Genomic DNA, 26,876 nt, shown 5'->3' with positions numbered 1-26,876 from the left:
GATGCCTCGTGTATATTCTGCTTTTATTTGGCTCTCACTAAACTCTGCCAGGTAGGTATTAACAGCCTCACTTTTCATATAAGGAAAAAGAAGATCAAAGCGGCCCAGTTGCCTGAGGTCACATTACTAGTAAGTGGAGGATTTAGCATTAAAATCTGCATCCAAGAGACTTTAACTCCCAAGCTTCTTAATACTCTCCTGTGCTGCCTTAGAAGTTGCTGAATTTCTTCTTAAGCTAGTGAGCTGCGTCCTGCACAACTCAAATTTTACTTGAGTGAGTCAAGACCTTCTTACCTAAAGTAAAGATAAACAATACAAGGCCAGCTATAAATATGCACGGAAATGAAAGTGGAGGTATCAGCTATCTCAGAGAAGCAGGAGATGCCAGGTTCAGGAAATAAGGAGGTAAGATTTGGAAGCCAGATGGAAAAGAAGAGGACGTTCTATGTGAAGGAGGCAATGTGGTGAGAGGAGATTCAGATTAGGGGCTAATTATGGCATTTTCTGCAGGATAAGGAGGAGATTGAGCAGAATTCACTGCAAGGGAATAAGCTGAAAATGATCAGGAAACTAGGTGAGACTGTGCGGGTAGATAATGGGGAGTCTTTTAAGCCAGAGAAAGGATTTTGGACTTGACGCAACAGGAATGGGTATTTTGACATCTGGCATCGATTACCTGTTTACCTATGTCTCCCTTCATAGATGCTCCGGGAAAAGCTACCCCATTCTTTTTCCATTTCCATAATTAATATATTTATTTAGTTAGAGCTCTAAGGGGTCGGGTGGGGGGGATGGAAACAAAGGAGCTTTGCTCTGGTCTGACTACCACCAAAAGAATCCCCCCAAAATGAAAAATGAGGCAGGGAAGCATTGCTGTGGACCAAGAAGGAGCAACCCTGGCCTGATGGAAGGTTAACAGGCATGAATGAGGTATTTCTGCCCTCTGAGTGGCTTCCACGTGCAGGCAGAGCGGACAAGCTGCTTTGGGGACATCGCCTGAGGCAGTGTCCTTGTCAGGAGAAGACCCCCCCCAAGATCAGATTCTCTCCTCTAAGACAGACCACTGGGACAGACTGTCTTCTATTATAATGAATATCAGCTGGGAATTAGAAAAGTCATGGAGAAGAAGTTGACAAGAAAAGTTAGGTCAGCTATTTTGTTTGCTGAAAGAAAAGTTTATTTGTACTGTCCATGAAGACTTAAGAAATCTGGAAGATTCCGTCTTCTCCTTTGCCTGAGGCCATAGGCAAATATCCAACTCAGAGCACAGGTGGATGTCGGCTTCTGGGTTGAGGAGGAATGGAAGAAGAAGTAACTGGGGAAGCTGGTTTTGGAAATGGGAACTGTTGGCTTTGCAGCCTCACCATAAACATATCCACAGGTTTACCAGGAGGGAAATAAAGACAGGTAGTCCTTTGTGTCATAACCTATGATTAATAGCCGGCCTCGCTCTTTAAACACTCTCAGTATGAGTGACAGCCACGCAGACCAATTAGCGTAGCTGTAACTTGACTTGCTTTTTTTTCTTTCTCTCTGTGTTTGTCCGTGTACACACATGAAAGTCGGGGGATATTTGTAACAGACACTGGCTGGCTGCAGTTTCCAATGCAGGGTGGAGTTGTGGCTCTCCAGCTTTGGAAAATGCATTGCATCCCCCTCTTGTCAGATTCTGATTTGAGAGAAACAGTCAACATGCAGCAACTCTGGGGAAAAATTTTTGGCAACCGTCTTCAGCTGTGACTAATTTGTCCCCCTTCTTGGTTGCTGTCCTCACACTCGAATTCTTGCGGAGATCTTAAATAGGACAGTCTGGAAATCTGGATGGTTTTCATGCCCAATTGCTGCTACATCTATTTTTAAAATATATTCCCCTGTTTGGGCAACGACACAGAATGTGGAAGGCAAGGTTATGGTGGTCAGTCCTCAGGAGGGACTTGAGAGTGAATTGAAGAGATTGGGCCACCAAAGTGGTGATGGGGAGAGAGCAGAAAGAGGGAGGAGTGGGGAGGAAGAGAGGAGGGAGAGGGAGCACGGGGGAGGCTGGCTTTCCTGGGCTGCTGGGGAGCCTGGTGGAGGGCAGAAAGGACCGGAAGCAAGCTGACCAGTCACCATCAGCTGGGGGGGGGCATTTACATCATCACTTGGGACTGTAGGTGATTTAATTCTTTCTCATATGTGTTTTCCTAAATTTTCCAAATTTTCTTCACTAACAGGCATTTTTTTAGATGATAAAAGAAACAATAAGTGTTTTTCCAAATGATCATTTGCTCTATGGAATGGGGGGAGAAATCCATTTTGTTGCTGTTGTTGTTGCCCCCCCCACCCCAGAATAACACCTAGTGTAAAGGGAGTCGTTACTTAAGCAGGAGAAATGCTGCCAGACTCTCAGGACGGTGGCACCTCCTACGGAAGGATGACAAGACGGCGCCTGTGTGTGAACACTGCCCAGTGCCAGGGCTCACACATTCCAGGCATTTGATACTTTTTTAATTGTATGATTAAAATAAATAAATAAAAGAAGTGTGTCCTTTAAGAGAAATCTCTTTGACCTACTGGTCTTTCATGGACTATAAGTTTCATGACAAACTGGTTCAGAACCATAGTTCTTTCATCCAATCCCAGCTCCTGGCGGATGTTCAGAAGGGGATAATGTCTCCTCTCCAACATGTTACCAACCTTTTTAAATGAAGCGTCATACCCATGGTTTCTCTCTCTCTCTCTCTTTTTTTTTTTTTTTTTTTGAGGGGGGAGGTAATTAGGTTTATTCATTTATTTTTAATGGAAGTACTGGGGATGGAACCCAGGACCTCGTGCATGCCAAGCGTGGACTCTACTGCTGAGCTGTACCCTCCCTCCACCTTGGTTTCCTTAATGGCTTGCTCTGACTTGTTTTCACTTTTAGCCTATGTTACTCTCAACATGCAAGATTTTTTAAATTTTATTTTATTTTATTGTAGGAGAGTTGATTCAGAATGTTGTGTTATTTTCAGGTGTACAGCAAAGTGACTCAGTTACACACACACACACACACACGTATATATATTCCTTTCCAGATTCTTTTCCATTCTATGTTATTACAAGATATTGAATATGGTTCCCTGTGTCACACAGTAGGTCCTTGTTGTTTGCCTATTTCATGTAGACTAGTGTGTATCTGTCAATCCCAAACTCCTGATTTATCCCTCCCCCATCCAAGCTGCAAATTTTTGTATGTTTCCAACTAGGTGTGTAAAGTCCCTCAGACTTTTCTTTTAAAAAGAATAACAAAATTTTTGATTTAGTGTTTTGTGATTTAGCGACTCAAACTATTCTTGTTCCCCCTTTGTGATCTTTCAAAAAGTCCATATTCCATCCAGAGGCCGGCTCTGCACACAGACGGCCTTACACCCTGGGCGTGGCTGACTCTGGCTCCAAAGAACATCCCATACATTAAAAAAAAAAATTGTAGCAGTACATAGATGCAATGAAACATTGCTCAGCCATAAAAAAAGAATAAAATAACGCCATTTGCAGCAACATGGATGGACCTGGAGAACGTCATACTAAGTGAATTAAGTCAGAAAGAGAAAGAAAAACACCATATGATATAATTTATATGAAGAATCTAAAAAATAATAACAATAATAATAATGACACAAATGCACTAATTATTATTTTGATTTCTTGAATATGTGTAAGCACATCTGACTGTCCTTTGTGATTGATTACCTCATTCTGTTGATTATTTTGTGGTTGGCTTTATTCCTTTGATAACTATGTAAGTTTAAAAAGCTAGAGGTCTAATCTGTTCTTAGAAACATTAGTTAGTACATATATGTAAACTAAAAAAAGTGCAGTGTACTGTTTATATGTATTTACATGCAATATAATGTGTATGTGCAGTCGAACTGTAGTAATTCTACCTAATAAAACTGAAAAAGGAGGAAAAAAAATAGTATTAATGCAAGGCACTTTAAAAAAAAATTGTAGCAAAGATCCAATTGCTTATTAGCTTGTCCTTTATTGGGGCCCCACTATTAAACCCACTGGCATCCTTGAGCGATAACTCAGAAGCTGTCACACTACTGACCCTGTTGAAGACTTAGGAAGCAGAGTGGGAAAAAGGAGGTGATGGGGGGGAAAAAGTCAGGAAAACTGGGACCCACCACTTTCTCTGTAAAAACTGGTTTGGTGACTTGGGAAAAAGACATGCCCTCTGGGTTCTGACTTCTTTGCCTGTCCAGTGGGAAGGCAACACCTATCTGGAAATCTCAGTGGAGTCTGGTGATCATGCAAAAGTTAGGAAATGTGTTGTGAAAAGCAGAATGCCCTGTTCAGATATAAGCAGGGGCTGGGATGTCGCCTCAGGGAGAGCTTTTTATCCCTCTACATTCTCAAATCCTCCATCAACACGGGGCACCCCCTGTCCTGACCCAGCCATGCCCACCTTCTCAAGTGCCCCAGTCCCTTCCGTGAAGAATGAGAAACCACAGCAGAGGCAGCTCGTGGGAACTGCTCGCTCTACGCTGGTGATCCGCCCCTCTTAATGCCTCCTTTTTATCCAGCTTGTTCTGAATTCTTATGTAGTGGGGCCAACGCCAGCATCAACTTGCTTTTACAACATGCAGCTTATTACTCTGAAAGCTATTCTGTGGGTCCTTTTTCCCTACAGCATGGGTGTTCCTTTCCAGTCCTTAATGGGAAGAGTCTCATGGTTCTCTCTAATTGCTTTGCATCTGTGGGTATGTCCATCTCTTGCCTCCTGACAGCGTTACTTGGTCTTTGAGGAAGACATGCTTCCTGATGCTTCATCATGTCACCCAGCATCAGGCGCCAGCTCACCACCCTTCTTGCCCAGCGTCCCTGAACATCACAGCGCCCTCCCTTCCTCAAGATGCAGTTCCGCGCCCCCCCCCTGCATCCTCTTAAAAATCCACCCCCACTCAACTGCTAACTTCAGTCTAGCAGTGCCTTCCCGTGCTCGCCCCGCCAACGGCCACCTCCGCACCTTCGCCCATCTGGTGCCACTGTCGCTCCCTACGCACCGACTCTCAAAGGGCCCACTCCCGGATTTTGTCTTCACTGAACACTGCCATCTTTTCTGATCCTGGGTCACTATGGCTCCCATTCCTGGCCACTGAGTTGGCACAAATTAAACTCGGTCTGCATTTATTTGCTGGTTGTTTCATGTATGTCAGTGTAGTCTCTGTGCAGTCTAGTACAAGGAAGTTGAGGTCAGGAGATCCTCCTTGCTTTTTTTTTCTCTGGTCTCTCTATTTGTTCTTGGCACTATATTATACGTTAAGTAACTAAAGAGCTCCCAACCATTTTTTTTTTAATGTAAGCTCTTTATGAACCAGTGTATACATTTTATTCCACAAAGTAGCAAAGAGCGCTGAATGATTAAGCTTTAGTCTATAATATGCTGCACAGAGTAAACATTCAGTAGGAAGTCCATTTACCAGAATTCATGATAACCTGAGCCTCCTCCAGACACTCACATAGGACAGCTAATATCCTTGGTACCACAGAGGGGAGTTTTCAAACAGCCACGACCTTGATGAAAATGGAGTGCCTGTGTGTTTGCGGCACAGGAAAGGGGGAACCCACCTCGAAACTCTGACCTCCTTTTAAATACCACAGCCTTGCCCTTTTCTACACCTGTCTTCATGGGGAGGCGGCACAACGTAGCACAAGGGTCTGGCATTGTTTTAATGTTCCCCGAACTGGGGGACCTTAGACCGAAGACCTGCGAAGAAGGAGCCTGTCACTTCCCATCAAGGGCTGCCTGCAAAACAAAGTCTTCTTAGAAACTGGAGAGCTGCTAGAAACACAGCAAAGTTTCACTTCCTGCACCTGCAGCCCCCATTTCTCAGTTTCCGCTTATTCATTAACCCTTTGCCATGAGCATTTGGCACATAGCCCACCGCACTGCAACCATACGAGGCACTATGAGTATGTAATTTTTAACTTTCCTGTTGTCTGCAGGGCTGCCAGGAAGTTCCCACATATCCTCACCTGTCCTCATCTTCCATGAACCCGGTCCTAGTGGCCGCCCCACTAGTTCCTCTGAAATTCATTCTTCCGTGAGCCCTTGGCTGAGCCCCAACATTTCTGTCACTCCTTCTCTGCGTCTCCCCAACCCCTTCGTATTCTGTCTTTTTAAGGTGAGCCACAGAGGTCCCTCCTCGCACCCTCTCTTCTTCACTCTCCGCACTGCTCTCTGTTGTGAGCTTCTAGCCCCAGCTGCGTGCAATGCTGCCAACTGCTGCCTTAACAGCTCATCTCCTGATACACCAACCAGAGTCCCTCTTTGATCTCTGTAATGCTGTCCACATGCCGCCACCCTTCCAGTTGCCCGAGGCCAACGTGTTGGAACCATCTTTGACTTTAGCTAAAGAGGGAACGAGGTGACTCAAGAATGACTCATTATTACTGTGATTTTTCGCTTGAGTACCTGAGTGCCTTTGTGATGCTTATAATCCAGGCAGGTGGGATGCGGAAGGAAGGGCAGAGTGGTGGGTACCATTCAAATAAGAAATGGATGATTACAGTATCATATGAAGAATGTAAAGATGGGGTAGGTTTGCCTGAGTAAGGAAAAGGTTTCCCACTGTCTACTTAATTAAGCATGAGACCCAGAGCATGGTTGGGGGGACCTTCTAACGCCTGAGCACAATGTTCTTTTCCAGCCTTATCTACCATCAGTGTCCAACTGCAGATCCTAATTAAACTAGACTGAACACCATTTCCCAAATGTTTCCTCGGTATTTCCACCTAAATACCTCCATTTACATAAGCTTCTTTTCTTCCTCCCATCACCTCACCACCATCTCCAGTCTCCAAAAGAGCCTTTCATCCTTTAAGACCCTTCTTGAATGGTAACTACTACACAGAGCATTTTCTGGTCCCACCTCTCCACCCCCACTGAAAGCATGAGGCAGCTTATCCTAATTGGGACGGCCCAGCACTTTCTCTGACTTTCTGATGGCCCTAATAGTTTGCCTTGTAATGTGAGTTGTATCAGTTTTCCCACCCCAGATTATAAAGAAGAGCCTTCTGGACTGTAAACTGTTTGAGGGCAAAAGCATTGATTTATTCATCCTTGAATTCCCCCCTCCCCCCGGCCAGGACTGCACCAGGCTTTGCAGACACTGGGAACTAAATAAATAATTAAAATGTTTTCTCTTTATCACTTCCCCTTGGATTCAGCCAAATTGCGTTAAGTCCTACACCAGCATGAGCCTAGGACACAATCCTAACAAGTGCACGGACTCATCACTCGTTCACTTACAGAGTGAAGAGAGATGGGTTTCGGGAGGGTCCTTCCAAAGGCACCACCCTTATCACTGCCCAGTGACAGGCCGGCCTTTGGAAGGCATGCTTGACTGATTTCTCTGGTCAAGAAAGGCTCCATGTTGTATCAAAGCCAACTCTGTCCAAATTGTAACTTCTCTATACCCACACCTGAATCTTCACAATTCTCCAAAGCCACAGAGGTACCTATAAAAACTTTCAACAGGACTGGAGAATGGTGGCCAATGGTGGGAAGATAAACAGCCTGGAGACTTCATGCTCCAAAGGCAGATTGCTGGATTTCTGGTTGAATGTAGCAAAAGAGATGCTGTGAGTGTAAGTTTTGTTTTGTTTTGTTCTTTTCCATTGCCAGAAAGTTATGGGTCACAACATTTAATTTGATTAGTTCCTGGTTTCCAAAAGGAAACCTTAGGAGGAACTGTGGGAGGCTCGATAAAATAAGTATGTGCAGTTGTTAAGACAGGAAAGGAAAAGAAAAAAATGACTTCCATCAGAGCCCACAAAGATCATTTCCAGCCCCGAGCGCGGGTACCCTGAGAGCCTGGAAACCAGCTTACTGTCAGAGGTGTTCACCGTTTACAGCCGCTCACAGCAAGAAAACATCCAGCGTGGCGTCTCTCCCACAGCTCGCCTTTCTGGTTTTCCCTTTTCCTAATTCTCCCTCTGCCTCTTTCCTTTCCCCTCTCCCCAGGGTTAAACTTCCCAGTCCGAGCTCTTCGCTGGCTGAGTCACTTGGCCTTCCTAATAAGCCTCAGTTTTGCTCATCAGCAAAGTAAGGTGTTTACCCAGACACATTACCAGGCTTCTTTTACTTCTGAGTGTCAACATAAACGCAAGCTTGCTGTGTCCACTCCCGTACAGTTGGTTGTGTTAGTGCTCTGTTTGTTTCTAAGATGATGACTGTGGTCACAGCTTGTACAAGGAACAAGCTACTTTGTCGGAGGGACTTGTGGGGTTCTGTCTTTTGGGAAGGTGAGATCAAACAGCCAAATGAAGTCACCTGAGCCAAAGATGGATGGGGTGTCACACAGATTAATCCATGGACCAGAGGAACCTGTTTTGAAAAGCTCAGCCCTGCGGGTTCATCGTCCTCTTATTTCTACTTTTCCATATGTTTGCAAATGTTCCTGTAATAAAAATTTACACCAAAACAAACAAACAAAAAAACCCAATTAATTGGCTAACTTGGCCGTAACTTGGCATTTTTTTCCCCTAACTGCCCAATCTGGGATGTGTATGTGTGTGCATGTTTGTATTCAGATTCCACTGTATACACATGAGACTTTTAAAATCTTAGACTATCGGGTCTGCTCACAACCTTTTGTGTCCTAGTCTGACTTGGGAAAACTGAGAGTCACAACGATCAAGCTGGTTCATGTGGGAGACAAATTGGGGCAGGTACTTGTGATCCTGCGAAAACACACAGCTGCCATGAGCTAATTCATCTTTCACGTCCTCCCACAGGGGGACCCAGAATTCAACTTGGATTAAGGTTAAACAGGCCACACTTCATCAGCTCCCCATTTTTCACTCTTTCTTCTTTCTTGGTTTAACTTCCTCCTTTTCTTTCTTCTATTCCAGTTATAGAGAACTTCCCTCACACATATTTCTTTTGTACAGTTTTCATAACATCCCGTCCATGTGGCGAATTCCCACATCTGGATGACCGCTTGAGGAGGCTTTCATATTATTCTTGGCTTGGGTATCCATTTCCTGCCTCCGAGTGACAACAGGGACCACCTCCCCGAATGGCCACAATGCTGATAAGAGGGGCTGGCAAAGGGCAAGACAGAAGCCAAAGGATACATGGAATCAGCCAGGCTCGAGGGACTCCAGCTACCCACATGGCAGGATTCTGGTATCTGAGAGGTGAGCTAAGAATTAATTCTCAGCATCCATTCATCATCAAGAAAGTCCTTGACACTGGGGCCTCAGGATGGCTCCCCGAATAATGGCATTGGACTAAGAGGTTAACAGGTATAAATGTATTCTTCCCATTGTTTCTCCAACATCTGATGGGAGCCTGGGCAGCAGTGGTCTAGATGTCGGAAGTTCCTGGCCTAATTTTCGGTCAAGCTAAGTAAACATTGTTTCCAAGTGGTTGGAATGGGAGGAAAGTCACTCAGACTAGAGACCTCTTCCACCGCCTCACGAGAACCTGGCTCTGAGAGCACAGCACATCATTCTGACCAGGGACTGTCAACCCGGCAGAGGTCTGCTCCTCTGGGAGTCTGCTGCCTGTCAGTGCGGGAGATGGTGATGCCTGCGGAGGAGAAGCACAGGCCAGGGCGGACAAGGCTTCTCCCAACTCCGAGAGCCTGCAGACTGCACCTTCCCCCTATTATCCATTATGTGGCCCCCAATAAGCATATTTATAAATGAAGGTTTAGCAGACGGTATGCATTTTGAAAATCAATCAAAAGAACCATTGCCTTCTTGAAACCAAAGAAGCAGAAGGACAGAGGAGTACAATGAGGAGGAAAAATGGTAAAGTGTCTGTGTAACTTCTCAGCTCTAGGTATGTTGTAAGGGGGCTAACGAGACCATGCATCCACCTGCTGGGGCGGGGAGAAGACGGGGAACAGGTGACTTCCCAAGCAGGAAGGAGGAAATGGGGTGCACAGCTGCTGGAATTGCTAAACGGGGTCTCTAATCCCTCCGTCCATAATGCCAGTTCCTGCCATTTACACGGTGCCTTTCATCAGCTCTCATCTCAGGGAGCACTCAGAGTCTTCTCTTAACCCTGCTCCTAGACCTGGTCCTCAACAGGGTGAAAAGCGACATCTCTCTTTATGTCATATCTATCCTGAGAAGACGAGCTCCTGCGAAGTTAGACATTAAGATGCTACAAAAACGAATCCCGAATGGAGAAGAAAAAAGGTGCAGGAGGAGAAGCTGTGGGACGTGCAGGTGCCCATTTCTAATGATGACCAGCCAGACAGGCTTCTTGACTCAGATAAAGTGTCTGAAAGAACTTAATGCCTCCAGAAGCCTCAGCCTAATCCCATCCGTCCCCCAGCTGTAATGGGGCCTGGCACTCTTTAGAGTGAATTACACTAAGGTGAATGCTGTTTAGGGCGTCTTGGCAAACTCTCGACATCGGGTTCCAAGTGCTTCTAAGGACATTTCTTCTTGATGCTTTAGGGGTTCAGGAATAGAGGGGACATTGAGGACATGGGTGAGGGGCTGCCAAGGCTTGGAAGGGAGGGGAATGACAGGGAATCTGGTCTGTGCCAGTGAGATATTCAACAACACATGTAGTGACAACAGGCAGAACTCATATAGACCCAGAAGCCACTAACAATCAAGATTCATTAAAATGTTCCGGACAAAATGCTCATGTAACACAGAGATTAGCACAAAGCAGTGGCAAAAGTAGCTCAGTGAACTGCACAGTAAGGACAGAAGTGGAAGCCTTGTCAATGCAGAGACTTCCAGGCTGATGTTTAGAAAAGTTTAGGCCATAAGAAGTCCTTCTTCATTGGTTGGGAACTGAGTAAAGACATACCTTCTTGCCTTAATTACTCTCTGCTGCACTCATCACATAATCTCTGTGCGGATGCAATCCGAGGGCAGATTCTGAGGGGCAGGGTGGTGGTGAGACATGGGGGCTCTGGACTGGGGGCCAGAACCTGTGTTCAAGACTTTGCCTTAACCAGTTGGGCGACAAGCAGTTGAGTCACAAAGCAGTGGCCAAAGCCCTAGGCTTAGGATCAAAAGTGACAGCTTTCTGAAGCCTGGACAGGTGACTCGATCTCTGAGCCTCCGTGTCCTAATGCATAGGAGTGGAAATCTTTCTCTTCTAAGATTGCAGGAAATATATGTGAAGTGGCTTTAAGAACTGAAACCGACCATGTAAAAGAAATCTGGCCCAAACCTTAAATTACAGACCGGCAGACAGAACCCCAAAGAGGCGGGGTGCTAAGTCTAAGGTCACGCAGAGTTCATAACAGAGTTGGACACAGTACCCAGTTCTGAGGCTGAACCCACCTTTCTTCCATGACCTTGTCATGATGCCTGCCTTCTACTCCCTGTGGCTGGTGGAAAAGCAAATAAGAGGGTGAGGAAGGGGAGGAGGAATTTTAAATGGAGTAATGACCAGGATATGGATGCAAACACAAAGAATTTTGTCTGGCTGGAGTGTGGGCGTCCTCAGAGACACACAGCAGCTGGAGATGACCCTCTTAGCTGGTAAACTTCAACCAGGACCCAGCAATAGAGTCCAAACCCACAAAAGTCCCAGTAAGACTGCTGAGAACCTGGATGAGCCGCAAGGGCTGGTTTCAGCTTCGGGGACCTCGTTTCTCTGGTCTATTAAATTAGGAATCTTGCTCGCAGGTTCTCGGCAATGATATAACACCACTGTTTTCTAGCTAAACAATGTAAAGAAAATAAAAGAGAAGAATGCCCCCTGCCCCCTTGGGGAGGGGCATTCTGTCCTACGGCTCAATCCCAGCATACTGGAAGAGAATGAAACGGTACCTCCCAGGTGAACGTTTAATTTTTCGGCAAGTCCAGTGTGGGCGGGCTTGATCTGGGCTTTGCAAACACACGAAAAACAAGCACCTTCAACAAAGTCTGAGGATCAGAAACAGTGAAACCCAGAAAAACACATCCGCTTTGGGCACACGTGGGATGTGGATCATCGACCACCTTCTGCGAATGCAGGAGACATGAGTGCTCAGCAGTCTCCATTAACCAACGTGAATGTCTACCACAAGCTGGTGGCAATTTGGGGTTATCCTTAAGTGGCTTCTGACTCATAGTTAGATGTCTTTCTGAAATCGGCCGGCCTTGAGGAGGTCTCTAAATCCTCATGAATAGACTGCCTTCACCGTCACTAATTACAGACTCCCCATGGAGGGAGAGGACACGCAAGGGGGACACATCGCCAACAGAGGTGAAACAATGCACCCACACCTTACCAAGGATGGTCAGTCCTCTAATCCAGGCTTCAGTCAGAGGGTTTGCACCATCTGGGGGGGGGCAGGGAGAGCACGAGGAACCCTTTTGCTTCTGCAGCTCCTAAGAGAGGAGTTTCTACTCTTTCCGTAGTAAATACTCTGTTCTATAGAAGTCGCATCATATGTGTGATGCATGGACGGGGACAAAGAGATACTCAGGCAGAAGTGTGAGGCTTCACTTGAGTGGTCTACTCAAATGTCCATGGACAAAGAGGGGACAACATGGCCTGGGGCTTCCTTATCAGGTGGACCCCAGGATTCACTGGCCATCGGCTTCCGATGGCTCTGCTGTAGATGTTTCAGCCTAGAACATGCGACTTCTAAAGTCAGCAGGTCAGATAAACTAGACATTCATTCCCGCCCAGCTCTGACATTCTTGGGACATCACCTGTCTTCCTAGTGAGTTTTAGAAACTTTATCCGGCTAGGAAATCGCACCATCAGATCACATGAGGACCTAGGAGCAGCGTCTCGAATTGAAAGCACAGAGGTGGCGGGCATAGGTTGTAGTCTAGGTGGTACCCGGGGCTGCCTTCGGGCCCCCGGTTCTCAGGCAATGGCTCTGAGACAGGAAAGATGGTTAAGTACCAAGTAAAAAACGTAGAAGTGGAGCAGACTCAAATGTGCACTTGGTTTGCACTTGGTTCCTGCTTGGCTGCAAACTAATGAATGCAATGTGCCACAGACGGCGAACTGCTGAAGCACAGGGCCCAGCGGTCAAGTCACAAGACAGCCCAAGGTGGAAGAAAAGGTGGCCTTACCTGGGGACAGGGAGGAGTCATAAGAGCTTCTCTCCCTGCGGCTCAGCTTGAAGGCCTGGCCGTCCCTCTCCCTGTACGCCCCGAAGCCTTCGTAGCTCCTCCTTCTCCCCCCGCTCACATCGCTGTCCCACTTGTCGCTCGGAGGGTTCATCTCGCTGAACACGTCCAGGCTGTCTGGCCTCGCACCGCCGCCATCCCCGCCATTGCCAGAGTACCTCTTGGTGCACGGGTCTGCAGGCTCCCCGCTCAAGTCCCCTTTGTCCTTGGCCTGCGTCCAGTGCTGGGCATCGGAGAGTGACAGCGAAGACAGGGTGCCCACCTCAAAGCTGCTCTTTGGGGCCCTGTGGCCGGCCTCGCCATGCTGCTGCTTCTGCCTCTCCTTATGCTTGCCCTTCTCACTCACCAGCGACAGCTCCTTGTCGGCGCTGCTCAGCCGCTCGCTCAGGATGTGGCTGGCGAAGCCTGTGGCTTTGCCCGCAAAGAGACCGCTCAGGTTGTCGTGGGTCCCCAGGATCCGGTCTTCCTTGTGCTTGTGCTTGTGTTTGTGTTTCCTCCTGTGGAGCCGACCGCCCGACAGGCTGGCGCTGCCCACCTTGGGAGGGTTCAGGGACGGCTGCATGTCGCCGAGGCCCATGCCCACGGGTCCCTGCAGGTGTACCCCGTGCTTCGCTTTATGCTTGGCTGTACCAGACATCTTCACGTGGGAGCTCGTGTGGAACTGAGGTGGTGGCACTGTTGGCCTCATGAACGGGGAGGCTGCCCCGAGCGTGTGTGACAGGTACAAGGGAGCTGGGTACTGACTGTAATAACCAAGGTTCATCATAGGCATTGAAGTGTAAGGCATTCCATAGGGTGCATAGTAACTTCCACTGGGAATAGGGTAGCTGAACCCTTGTAAAAAAGGCACCTTTGTCATGGTGTCATTGGTTTTTGCAGGCCTACCACGCTTCTTCTTTGACTTCAGGTCTGAAGTCCTACGAAGATAGAGCAACGGGTCATACTGGATATATGGCACCGGGTAGTAGTGATCAAAATTAATCCGAAAGATGCTGGGGTACGGGTTCTCATGGTAAAAGGTGTAGCTCCGGTGGGAGATCCGGAGCACCTGGAACTTGGTGACCAGCTCCTCCAGGTCGGCCCGGAACTGCAGGTCGTCCCGGTTCTGCAGGCTTTTCCGCTTCCTCTTGTGCTTTGGCTTCTTGAGGCTTTCGTGGGCCAGGAAGTTGTCCACGATGAGATGCTTCTGCCGGTGGCCATGCCGGTTCTTTGTGCTGGTGTCTGACGGGATGGCCTCCGGGTTGTCCAAGGAGCAGAAGTCGAACGAGTACCTCCGCCGGGACTCCGAGCTCTTCTCTGCTTGGTCGGAGGTGCTGTTGTTGTCTGTCCCAATGCCACTGTCACTGGGGATCGTCTCCTCGCTGTGGGACTCGCTCACAGGGGACAGCGTGATTTCCTTGAGTGACCCGATCTCGCACAGGTGCGAGGGGGAGTTGGCCATCAGCCTGGGTGGAGACAGCTTCCAGGTCCCGCTGTGGATCCCCTTTGGGGTTTTGGTTGGAAGAGCACTGATGGGCTGGAGATTTGGCATAGTTTTCAACTCTGAAAAATTGGTTTCAGTGCTGGCGGGGCTCAGGTTGCCAGTGGACCCACCTAACTGTGTTGAAAGTGGGTGCATAGCTGCTGGTGAAGACGCCACGAGTGACTGGAAGTTGGAAGGCACAGTGGGAACATCCGGCTGGCTAGAAACAGGCCTCGGGTGCTTGATGGCTGTTTTGGGTTCTTCGGATGGGGGTGGCAGCTCTGCCCTGGGCTTCCGGCCCCTCTTCTTGCCAATGTAGATGGTTCCCCTCTTGCTGACGTTGATCTGCTTGCCCAGTTTGCTCTCGATGGCCGCGGCCCCAGGGCTGGTCTCCGGGGGAGCCTTGGCCTTCAGGGCGATGCTGCTGGAGCAGGACAAGATCTGGTTCAAGATGTTCTTCCTCTTGAGTGTCTTCATCTTGTTGATGGTTTTGATGGTCTTCTTGTCCAACACCCCAAGCTTTCCGACTTTTTTGTGAAATTTCATCTCGCTCATGGGTTTGTCCTCTCCTGGCACCAGCTGGGCCAGCTTAGCTAAGCTGCGTCGTCTCTTCCTTTTCTTGGTGCCGGGGAACTCCCGGCTGATGGGACTGACTGGACTGGTGGAGGTCCCCTCGTGAATCGTCTCAACCGTGAGCAACGGCTGCTTCTTTGGTCGCCCCCGCTTCTTTTTGACCGGTGTGATCACAGTAAGACTGTCTGTGTTGGTGTACAGAGGGCTGGATGGGGTGATGGGGTAAGCGGATGGCGGTTCCACCATCAGTTTGTCGGAGGTGGCCGTGACTGCCTCCCGGAGCAGACTGGTGGGTTTGGGCTTGCTGCACGCCCACCTCCGTTTTGCAGCGAACTTGGGGTGTTGGATTTCCGGCAGCTTTCTTGGAGAGTGATCAGTGCATGTCGGAGGCGTCATGACTATGGGCGGCTTCCGCTGCTTAGAGACACCTCCCGGGACAACTTTCTCGGCATTCCCACCCGCCTCAAGGCCACCTGAGGGGGGCTCGCTCTCTAGCATTTTCCCCAACTTAGGGATGCGGGGGTCTTTCTTATTTCCTTCAGGGTTGGAGAGTATCCTATTGACCACTTCACTGCTCATGGTGATTCCGGAAGCCAGGGCTTTCTCTGGCATGATCTTTTCCACCACTGCTTTGATGGACTGTCTCTTTTTCCTCTTATGGCTGCTTGGATCTAGACAGGGCGCCTTGATAGGGATAGTAATCCGGACATGGCTTGAGTCGCTGTCAGGATTACTGACGGAGCTCACATTCTGCCTGGCTGGTGATGCTTCTTGGGCATTATCGGCAGAGTAGCCTTCCCTTCTCCCTTCTGTACTGTCGAATGCTTTCTGAGCATTCTTGACCCAGTCAAGGTCTGAGTTTGGTATGGTTTGACTTATCACATCTTTTTTACTGGACTTTTTCTTGCTGCCTATAGCAGGTGGTTCCAGGGGCTCCTTGGCACCTCCTCCATCCTGCTCTACCAAGGGCTGAAGCCCACTGCACTCGGCAGAGCTGCTGGGCGGGGCTGGTGAGCTGTGGCTGCTTGGAGATGGAACCACACCTCCCAAGAGCAGGTCTTTGCTGCTGCTGGACAGCTGACTCCACGTGCTCCCTGCACTGCCCTTCTTACCCTGGGCCTTTGCAAAGGAGGCCATGGGTTCAAGAGCTGGGGTCTTGCTGGTGTTCGCAGTTTCTCTGCCAGACTCTGGACTGATGAAGCAATTCTGAGTGGCAGGTCCATTGTCGGAGCTGGCGGACCAGTCCATGTGGTTCTGGCTGCTGCTTTTTTGCTGGTGCTTTGGTTTTAAGGTGTCACCGGTGAAGTCCTGTGGAAGGCCTGGGTCGTAATGGAGAGCTGAGTGTTTCTGTGGCCGCTCATAAGCCTAAGAGGGGGCAGAGTGGAGAAGGAGAGAGAGAGAAACAAAGATGAGCGTGTGGGACTATTTAACATTTCAGGTCAAAGCCTTAACCATTTGATAGTTGGAGACAGCCACCTTTAGCTCCAGAATGCTTTGTGGAGGTTTTCTCAAATTGCTTTAGTAAAAATATATCACATTGATTTGGGACATTAATAAGGATGCTTTAAATCGCTGTCTCCTCAACCTAACCCGCCGCCCCCCAGTAACGGACTTTAACCATCTCGGTTCCGGACAATCTCAGAAGAACTGTTTAGAGACAGAAGGAATCCTAAAGGTCACTGAGCTCTGTATTTTACAAATAAAGCAGCTCAAACTTCAACAGTGGAGAGTCCTGCCCAAGGGGGCAGAGCCTAGGAGAGAATGTGAACTCCCCGACTCCCTCCCTGTGTTCTTTTCCCTGCCTCCAGTAGCCTCTTATTTCTGCCCCGGCCTCTCAAACACACACACATCCTTCCCCTGGTTCTTCCTGGTGCAGTTCACTTCTGTTTGGAGTTTATCCTGGAGTCCAACATCTCTGTTCTCAAGCAAGCAGCTCACTAGGAGCCACTGCAACAAGGGGAAATGTCGCCAGTCGATGAATTAAGGCGGGGAAGCCTGAAGGCTGCACGGAGGACAGGAGGCCGGTCAATGGTATGGAGGAGAAATGAAAAGAAGGAAAGAAATATCCTGAGGAATCTCCAAATCTGCCAACTCTCGGAGCGAGCCCACTCAGGCATCCTTAAGCCCCCATGAGGTCCCGCCTACTCCCTTGAGGAAACTCGTGGATGTTCTCAAAAGGAGCCTGGAGTCTCCTGGACACATGTGCCGGGAAAAATACCATTATCATTCAACCCCACCCCTCTGAACACTGTCGGCCGTGATTGTCCCGACACTCACTCTACGCAAATGTGTCCAGACTGCGGTACCTTCCTAGGACGGGCTCTTCAGCCAGGACACAACACAACCAGTGTGTACAAAACCACAAAGGGGCTGGAGAGCACACACATCGTTCTGAGATATTAACACCATTCTTAATATAGATATGTCTGCATTGTTCCAGAGACACGTTAAGCCGCGCTTCCAGTCCCAAAGAGGCACCCTTCAAAGTTTATTGTAAGTTTTATTCCATACATAGAGGAAGCGCTACCCTAAGATTTGTTCAAGAAGGGAAAATATTAGTAAATTAAGAAAGCTTTGATAATATCCCAGCTGAGAAATATGTGATGATTGGCTGAGTGCATTTAGGACATTTTGCCTCTGATATGCATGTCTGTCTATGTCTGTATATATGACTGTATGTATGCAGTTAGCAAGATGTATTTATCATCCATCTATCTCTCCCTGTCTTTTTGCCATCTATGCAATTCCATTTATGATTTATTAAAAAAGATTTCTTACAGTCCGTGTTAAAAGTGGAAACACAGACTGCAGAAGGCACCACGGGTAAAATTGAACACAGTAAAGCGACCAGGGCTTCATTCGCACCAGTTGCCAGAATCCCTAGCCTTATTTTCCACCTCCCTGATTTTGTGAAATCCCGTTTATTTTCCCAATATTAAACCAGATTTTTTAAGTCTCATGAGAGAGTCTCCCCAAGTTAAGCCTGTAAGTGCCCAGGAGAAAATTAAGGAAAAAAGACAGTATTTAGTTTTTCCTTCATCTTGTGCTTTACAGGAGAAACACTGCCATCAACACATAGAGAACTAATTCCTACACCTGACTTTGACCTAAGCTGCCATCTCATTTTTTGGCAAAAATAAAGAAGTCACAGCATAAAATAGTAAATTCTACTCACTCATCTTTTATGGATCAGGGCCTTGTTAATCTGTCATTTATACATTGGATTTTAGTTGGCACTATGTGTATACTCACAGGATGACAGGTTGAAAAGAGGGCTTGGGGACAAAATCCCCACTCCTTCGGGTGATAAAATAATTGGTTGCTCACACCAGAACATTCTGGAGTGTTAACGGCAGCGCTCACTCATTAAAAACTGCAGTGGAACCAAAGGTTTAAGTTATGGTTTTGGGCCCGGGCAAAACAAGACTTAGAGCTACCCTCTCTCCTCGACCCTTGTCATCAACCCATCTCCACTTTTCCAGATCTGGATATGGAAGTCCACAGACGGGCTTCTGGGTGAAGGTGGAATTTTAAGCCCTGGTTCCCATCAGTTTTCCCCTATAGCTCCACCTTCTTATTCTTGGCACCTCGTAGAAGCCTTCCTTAACTCCTTTTTCACATCCTGATCTCAGCTCAATCCTAGGGAGGCCCCCCACCTTACAGAAATATACGTTTTTCATGAAACCATGTATCTCATCTTCGTGGCATTTATCATAGTTTTAAATTTACATGTGATTTTTGAACTAATTGAATGAATGCCTGTCTCCCTCTCTGGCCTGTACACACCACCACAGAGGCACCAAGCCCAGTGCTTGGCAAACAGTAGGCACTCAATATTTATTGAATAAATGAAGGAATGTACATTTTACTATGGATATTTCATTTTGTCATTGGTGAGATTAATTTCCTGTATATTGCAACATATCGTCTGCAAACACAGTTCCCCCTTCAGACTCATTTCTCATGCCATTCCTTCCGCACGCACCCTTGTCTCTTATGAAGACAGCTCTCAGAACCCTTATAATGCGACGTGCCATTTATTTGTCACCTTTCCGTCTTCCTCTCCTAGACTGTCAGTACTTTGAGGCCAGAAGGTCTCTCACTTATCCTTTCATCTCCAAGTTATCTACTACAAAGCAAACCACCCAGAAAGTTCTCAGTAAGTGTTTGCTGAGTGAACAAACGAAATAATATTTGAGACACCTAGTACTATGACAAAATATAAGGAAAGACCCAAAAGACAGTAAACTGCCAGTCATTCATTTCATAAGGGCTCATAATGACACTGGAGCACGAAGATGCATTAGATGTTAAACAAAAGATCCTTCCCAAATGCTTAAGGACTAAAGGCACCTGCAAGGCAACTCTCCTTCAATGCAGTTTTTTTACTGTTCTGTTCTCTCCCATCTCCTAATAATTGTTTCACTTTCCAATTAACCCTGCCTTTGGGGAAGGCATGTGACAGTCGGGAGGGTGGATTTCACTCTGGCAACTGAAAGGTGGGGCCTGCTCACTTATACCGGGGCAGACCCGCCGAAAGTAAGCGGTTAAGCATGCCCGGTTCCCAGTGCCTCCATCTGGACAGTGGCTGATCCCATTGTTTCTACCGTTTCAGCTGCAATTTGCCCTGCTGGGAGAGCTTGGCCGTCAAAGGGCAGGGTGGACAAAAGGGAAGCACACAAAGGATCGGAGGTAATGGGGGGGGGATGGGGCTTTAAACCTGGCACTCAGAGGGCTGCAGGGAAGGGGCGAAGGCGGTGAGAAGGAGCGCTTTCTAAGGGGTCCGGGGAACAAGGCCTCTTTCCAGCAGTGCCTGATGGCTATATCCCGTTGCATTTCACAAAGTCCCATTTCTTCATCTGTCAGCCATGACAGATTATATATACACAATGGTGAGGCTGTCAGTTCCAATATGTCCTTCACTGAGAACTGAGCACTTACTCCACTGAGACAGAGATGGACAAGGCAAAACAGGCTCCCAGCTCAACCCGGCGGTGGGAGGAGGGGCGCGCAGGCTCTCCCTCCCATCCCCCGTCCCCCTCCAGCAGTCTTGGAATACGGTCCGGTATGGGGGCTTTGACTGGGGGCTTTATTAGCCCACATAACACATGCTTCCGGTTCCCCTTTAGATTATGAATTTTTCTGGAGGATAAGATCTGAATCTTTCAAGGGCTTTCTACCACCCTCAGCCCCCAGCAGGGCTGTCCCCGAAATAGGGGCAGAGCTCATGACACTGTACATTGGGCCAGATTATTTGTAAGGAAAACTTTTACTAACAGCTAAGCTCAGCACGTCTCCTGCCTGCCCCCCTCCCCCACTGATGATTGGAACTCACAGCGCTCCAGAACATGTGGCTGACTTTTCATAAGAACAGGGCTTTCCAAGCACATTGAGCCTAGACCAAATGTTCATCAGGGAAACACCATTTTGAAAACACCAGACAGATTTCTCCCCTTCAGGATGTGTTTACGGAAGCAAATCCTTCTGTAATGTGAAGATAACTACCCCTTCCCCCCAATCAATGTATAAATCATGTGCATTTAAATTTCGTACAAGTCAGATTTCTTTTTTAAAAGCGCTTTATTTTTACATAGTTTTAAAAACAAGCCTTAGATCACTGCATTAAAAACTTAAAATTCCATGATAATGGAAGACAGGAAGTCACCCAGCCTCATCTCAGGCTTATCTAAGGCAAAGTCTGTCTCAGTGAGAGGATGACACGGTGATTTGGGGGCCGAGAAAAATCATACAACTCATCAAAAATCAAGCATGCCTTTGTGGGAGATAAGCTGCTCTTTTGGGTTCGCTGTGTTTGTGCTACGTTTTGCTGACACCAATCATTTACATTCACTGTTTGTGAGATAGTTCGCTTTACATGAGCAGGAGAACATCACTGGGTATGGAGGAACGGTGGGGGGGGGCTTTTATCTCTCATTTTGGCACCCGATGCTTCTCAAGATGCAGCCCTGGATCACTGTATCAGAGCCGCCTGAGGTACTGCTTACTAATGCAGATTCCTTGGCCCCGCTCATTCATCATCTCCTGGGTGGGGCCAAGGAATGTGCATTTTAACACATCCCCCAGGTAGTTCTGATGTACAATGGAGTTCTAAAACCACTTATCTCACACTTTGACACCATAATTCCTCACAGGTGGGGCTCTTCTGTGGTTGCTATGGCACTTCTTGGGGGTAAATATGCAGAGCAAACCACCAAAGGCCTGTTAGGATACGCAGTTTGGCACCACCAAGCATTCCTGTTTTGCTCTCTGAACTCTTTATAACTTACATACTAAGAAAGTGTAACACAGTCCGTCCCCTGTTTAGGTTTTCCAAGTACACCGCCTGGTGAGGTGGACAGAAGAGTCAGTTACACAGGTGGATGAGACTACTGTCTTCCTAGAAAGAACCGGGCATGCAGGGGTTCGTGACCTCCCACCCTGGGATTTCTGTCTCCCCAACTCATCCTGGCCAATCCCCAGAGCCCTGGTGAATCCTGGCGTCCCATCCCTGAGGCCTGAAGCAAGTGCTCAAGCCTGAGCAAGAGCTGCGTGTGGGAGACGGGGAATGTGCAACCACACACTGTCTGAGTAAAGGCTCCCAATCCTGGCTGCGTGGCGGCGGCGTCCAGGAAGCTTGGTGAAGAACAGCAGAGCTGGGACCTGACCCAAACCAATGAAGCCAACATTCTAGAGGTGGGACCTGAACAGTAGTACATTTTGCAAAGCTCTCAGTCATCCCAATGTGCAGACAGAGCTGAGAACCACTGGATTATATCAAAGACAGGGGTCTGGGTTAGGGACTAGAGAGGCTCTGATATTATCAGGAGACGTTCCAGCTCAGTGGTTTTCAAACGTGTTCCGCAGAGTCCTAGGATTTTGTAAAGACATTTCTGAACTGTAGCCAGTGGATTGGGCAACAAAGAAAGCTCCAGACCATTCTTTTAACCCCCAACTGAACAGAGCAGCCTTGCAAAGGATTTCACTTAAGAGAAAGGAAGTGGAGAGAGATGGTTCTGTCACTTAAGGAAAGACTGAAAATTACCACTTAGGCCCGTGAATAGGAGGAATGCACATGCCAGCTTCCACTGAACTTGCTCTCGAAGCATCTCTTCTCAGCCCAGTTGATCCCCACATTTGTTAATGGTACATACAGAAGAATGCCACTAGGTCCCCTGTTTGAACCATGGCTTTATGATCCTCTGATTCCACAGAATTCCATAAATGATTGTGTCCCTTCAAAATTCATATGTTGAAATCCTAACTCCCAATGGGATGGTATTAGGAAGTGTGGCCTTTGGGAGCACAATGTGATTAGGTGATGAGGCTGGAGGCTTCAAGAATAGGATTAATGCTCTTATAATAAAAGACACCCCCAGAGAGCTCTCTTGTCCTTCACCGCATGAGGACACAAAGAGAAGACGGCCACCTATGAACCAGGAAGCATGTTCTCACCAGGCACTGAATCTGCCAACACCTTGCTCTTGGAATTCCCAGACTCCAGAACTGTGAGAAATGAATTTCTGTTTTTACAAGCCACTCAGTCTGTTAGGGAAGCCCAAACAGACTAAGACAATGGAACACAGAAGAGCTATCCAGCCTCTAAATGGACAAGAAATTTCCAATTTCATATTTACACTTCTCATTTCCTGTCACATGAATTGCCCTGGGAAATCACCTTAATGTGGTTCCCATAGGAACCGTTCTTGATTTGCTCTGTGGGGGCAGTGACCGATATGAAAGCACTGCTTTTACTAGGGGTGATAACAGCTTATACAAATACACTGGCCATTATCATATGCTTCCTTGAGTACCCAGTAATGCTGCATAATTAAAAATGACCGCTGAGTTGGTGCCAACCGTCATGCTATCAATAGGTGTGAGACTTAACTTTTCTATGGAAATAAATATAAAACTATAAAATATATGAAGCAAAATTTTCAGGCACTGGGCAATAGGCCACATGGGCTGTGATTCTAGACAGAAGGGAAATTCAAGAGGGTCTGTTGTATCTCTAGCTTTCTGCCCAGCAGAACTTTCCAGACCTGAACACAGGGAAGCGGAACTAGAGAATTGTAATGTTCTTGTTGAGTAGAAGAAACAGAGATCATAGTTTGGGCTCTCGAGGAAACAGTGTAGAGTCCTAATGCTGAATTTGGGCAATGTTGCATCTCTGACTAGCCAGAGTGGGGAGCTTTATTAAATACCCTAGCTTGTTAGTTGATATCCCAGACTGTCAGTTGATATCCCAGAAATGGTACTCCTGAAGAGTAGGATTACTCTAGCCCTAGAATGAAAGACACACTAGTCCATCCCTAGCAATGTCTAAATAGAATCCTTAGTGGCATAAAGCTAACCTTCCAGTAAATTAACTACCAATAAGAACAAAAGTCAAACTCTTTAAAGGAAAACAACAAAATCCAGAACCTCTACAGTATACTGTCTGCAATACCCAGGACACAATACACACAGTTATTAGATAAGCAATGAAGTGGCAAATACAACCCACAGCCAGAAGGAAAGACACAGATCCAAGTCCCTCAAAACAGCCACTATGAAGACGGCCGAGTATTAAGGAGAAGATGGGAATAGCTGATGATCATGTGGGAATCTCAGCATAGAGATGGCAACTACAGCAAAACAATGAGATGAAAATTTCAAATGGAAAAATACAATATCTGCAATGAAAAATTCACTGGGTGGACTTAACTGCACACAGGACACAGCAGAACAGAAGTCTAGAGAACATGACGACAGTCGAAATTTCCCAAGTTGAGAGGGACACGGGGGAGAGGGAGGGAGATTTAAACAGACAAACAGCACTTCAGTGACCTATTTTGGAAAAAGCATCAAGTGGTCTAACATATGTATAATTAGCATCCCTGAAGCAGAGAAGAGAGAATGTGGATTCACACAGCTGAGCTCAACAAACCGCAAGCAGAATAAACACACAAAAACCCCATATCTAGGCACACTGTAAACAAACTGATGAAGACCAAAGATAAAATTTTTAAAGGCAGTGGGAGATATAAGACATATTTTCCTTATAGGGAAATAGTGACAAAAATAATACCTGGCCATAATCAATCAAATAATCAATCAATAAAAATCCAGCCAGAAGACAATCAAATAATATCTTTAAAGCACTAACTATTTTCATAAATAAAGTCAATTTAAATTTCTGTATCCCTTGAAAACATTCTTCTAAAATGAAGGCATAACAAAGATATTTTCAGATACATAAAACCTGAGGGAATGCATTGCTGGCAGATCTGAATTATAAGAAATGTAAAAGAAAGTTCTTAGGCCAACGGGAAATAACACCAGATGGAAACTCAGATCTGCATGCAGAATGACGAATGTGCAAGTGGTAAGTACGTGGGTAAATATACCACGCCTTATTCTTGGTCTTAAACATCTTCAAAAGGCTACTGACTGTGTAAAGCAGAAATAATAACAATGTATCATGAAGTTTATGACATTTATAGGAATAAAATGCACACTATCAAACACAGAGCAAGAGGAGGATATATACATGCTTGAAAAGTGCTTATTTCTGAAGGACTGTAACATGGGTTCCAGGTAGACTTTGACACTTTACGGGGCATATTGTCATCTCCAGAGCAACCACTGAAAATGCAACAAAGTGGTATATACAAAATGCCGATGGAAGGAAACACATGGGGTACTAGTCCAAAGAAGGGGGAAGGGAAGAAAAAGAATAAAGAAAGATGGGACAAATAGAAAACTCATAGTAATATGGCAGACTTAAGCCTGACAGTACTGGTAATTACATTAACTCTAAATACACGAAACACCCCCACCCCCAAAAGAACAAACACAAAAGAAAAAGAACAAAACAAAACCGAACCAAAAACAGGGGATAGACTGTCAAACTGAATAAATTAACTCTAAATACCAAAACACCCCCCACCCTCAAATGAACAAACACAAAAGAAAAAGAACAAAACAAAACCAAAACAGGGGACAGATTATCAAACTGAATAAAAAAGTAAGACCCAACTATATGCTATTTACAAGAGATACACAATAAAGACACAGACAGCTTAAAAGGGTGGAGTTAAGATGTATCACATAAACACCAAATTTTAGAATGCTGGAGCGATTCAACTAAGATAGTGCAAAATGGGCTTCAGAACAAAGAGTAATTACCAGAGGTAATTAGGAACATTTCACAATAAGAGTCAATTCATCAAGAAGATAAAATAATCCTAAATTTGTTTGCACCTCATAACAGATATACTTGAAACAAAAACTAAGAGAATTAAAGGAAGAAATAGACAATTCCACAATTTAAGGGGTTTGCTCTCATTAATTGCTAGAACAAATTGACAAAAAGAAAAAAAATGAGAAAGTAGATATGGAAGATTCGATCAACACTCCACCAACTTAACCTCACCCAACTGCAAAACACCTTCTTCACTAAAATATGCTAGATCAGAAAACACGTAGGAATGGCCAGTGAGCACATGTCAACGTCCTCAAACATTTGTCAGCAAGAAAATGCCAATGAAAACCAGGAGGAGCTGTCACTAAACACCCAGTAAGACAGCTAGTATTAAAAATACTGAAAATGACAAGGGTTGACCCGGGTATGGACAACTGAAACTCTCATCCATTGCTGGAGGAGTGGAGAATGTTTTGGCTGTGCCTTTTAAAGTTAAATTTACCCTATGACCCAACAATTCCACTCCTGTGTATTTACCCAAGAGATGAAAACATGTACCCAGAAATAGACATTTACAGAAACTTTATATCAGCTTATTCAGAGTAGAAAACACCTGGACACAGCCCCGGCGTCGATCAACAGGAGAACACACAAACCCATCCATAAAAAGAACAGAGTGTGGATACATTCCACAACATGGATAAATCAGACACACAAAATTATGCTGAGTGAGAACCACCCCTTCAAAACGAACATACTGTGAGGTGCCATTTACATAAATTTCTAGAACAGGCAAAATGATTCTGTTACGATAGAGGTCGGAACAGTCAGTGACTGCTTAAAGGCTGGGTGGTGGTGGAAAGGGCAGGGGAGAAGATTCTCGGGGGAATAAACATATTTTGTATCAGGATGACAGTGTGAGTTACACGGCTGTATATATCTGTCAAAACTCTTTGAACTGTATACTTAAGACGTGTACATTTCTGTAGGTGTAAATTTTACCTTAATTATGTAAAAGAAAAAGAGAGAAAATATATCAAACAGTGACTACTAAGAATTCTCTGTATCACACACGCACACATACACACACACACCCTCCAAAGCCACGCGGCAGAACTCAGGGACATTCTCTTTCCAATGAACACCTAAGGCAGCTGGCGACTCGGTGCTTCCCCTCCCCCAGGCCTCGAGCACCCCTTTGCACAGGGACAGCTGAGTTGATCTCAAAACAATGGAGCTTGAATCAAGGCGACAGGTGCTTGTGGCTTCTGCAGGCCCCCCTACTCTCTCCTTTCCTCATCCTTGGTGGCTTCCCTGACCTGGGCCAACAGGTTAGAAAGGTGAAGCCCGCCTCCCCCGCAGCCACAAATCCACCTTCTGGGAGGTAATGGGGATGCCTGACCGGAACCTGCTCGCAAATCAAAGTGAGCGCCGCCCCGCCTCCTCTGTAAATCATGTGAGATCCATCTGGGTGACGCCTCCTCCAGCGTAATTCCCTATTAAGAGGCTTTATCTGGAGAGATAAGCAGCTGGTTTCCGTGTCACTAATTACTGTCTGCTGTGATTTTAAAACATCTG

The 26,876-nt window shown here is 46.5% G+C and overlaps 1 protein-coding gene across 5 annotated transcripts in view; it reads right to left on the bottom strand.

Annotated features, from left to right (window-relative positions):
- The window catches only part of SETBP1 (SET binding protein 1), a 358,959-nt gene that overhangs the window by 85,813 nt on the left and 246,270 nt on the right, over positions 1-26,876 (bottom strand). For all 5 annotated transcript variants that reach the window (XM_064480304.1, XM_064480310.1, XM_064480307.1 and 2 more), the window contains exon 4: positions 13,021-16,477. In XM_064480304.1, the coding sequence (XP_064336374.1) occupies positions 13,021-16,477 (3,457 nt within the window). The remainder of the gene's footprint in view (positions 1-13,020; positions 16,478-26,876) is intronic.

Source organism: Camelus dromedarius, chromosome 28 (genome assembly GCF_036321535.1).
Source record: "Camelus dromedarius isolate mCamDro1 chromosome 28, mCamDro1.pat, whole genome shotgun sequence".
NCBI lineage: Eukaryota > Metazoa > Chordata > Mammalia > Artiodactyla > Camelidae > Camelus > Camelus dromedarius.
Note: the sequence above shows the minus strand (reverse complement) of the source record. Positions and strands in the feature narration are given on the sequence as shown.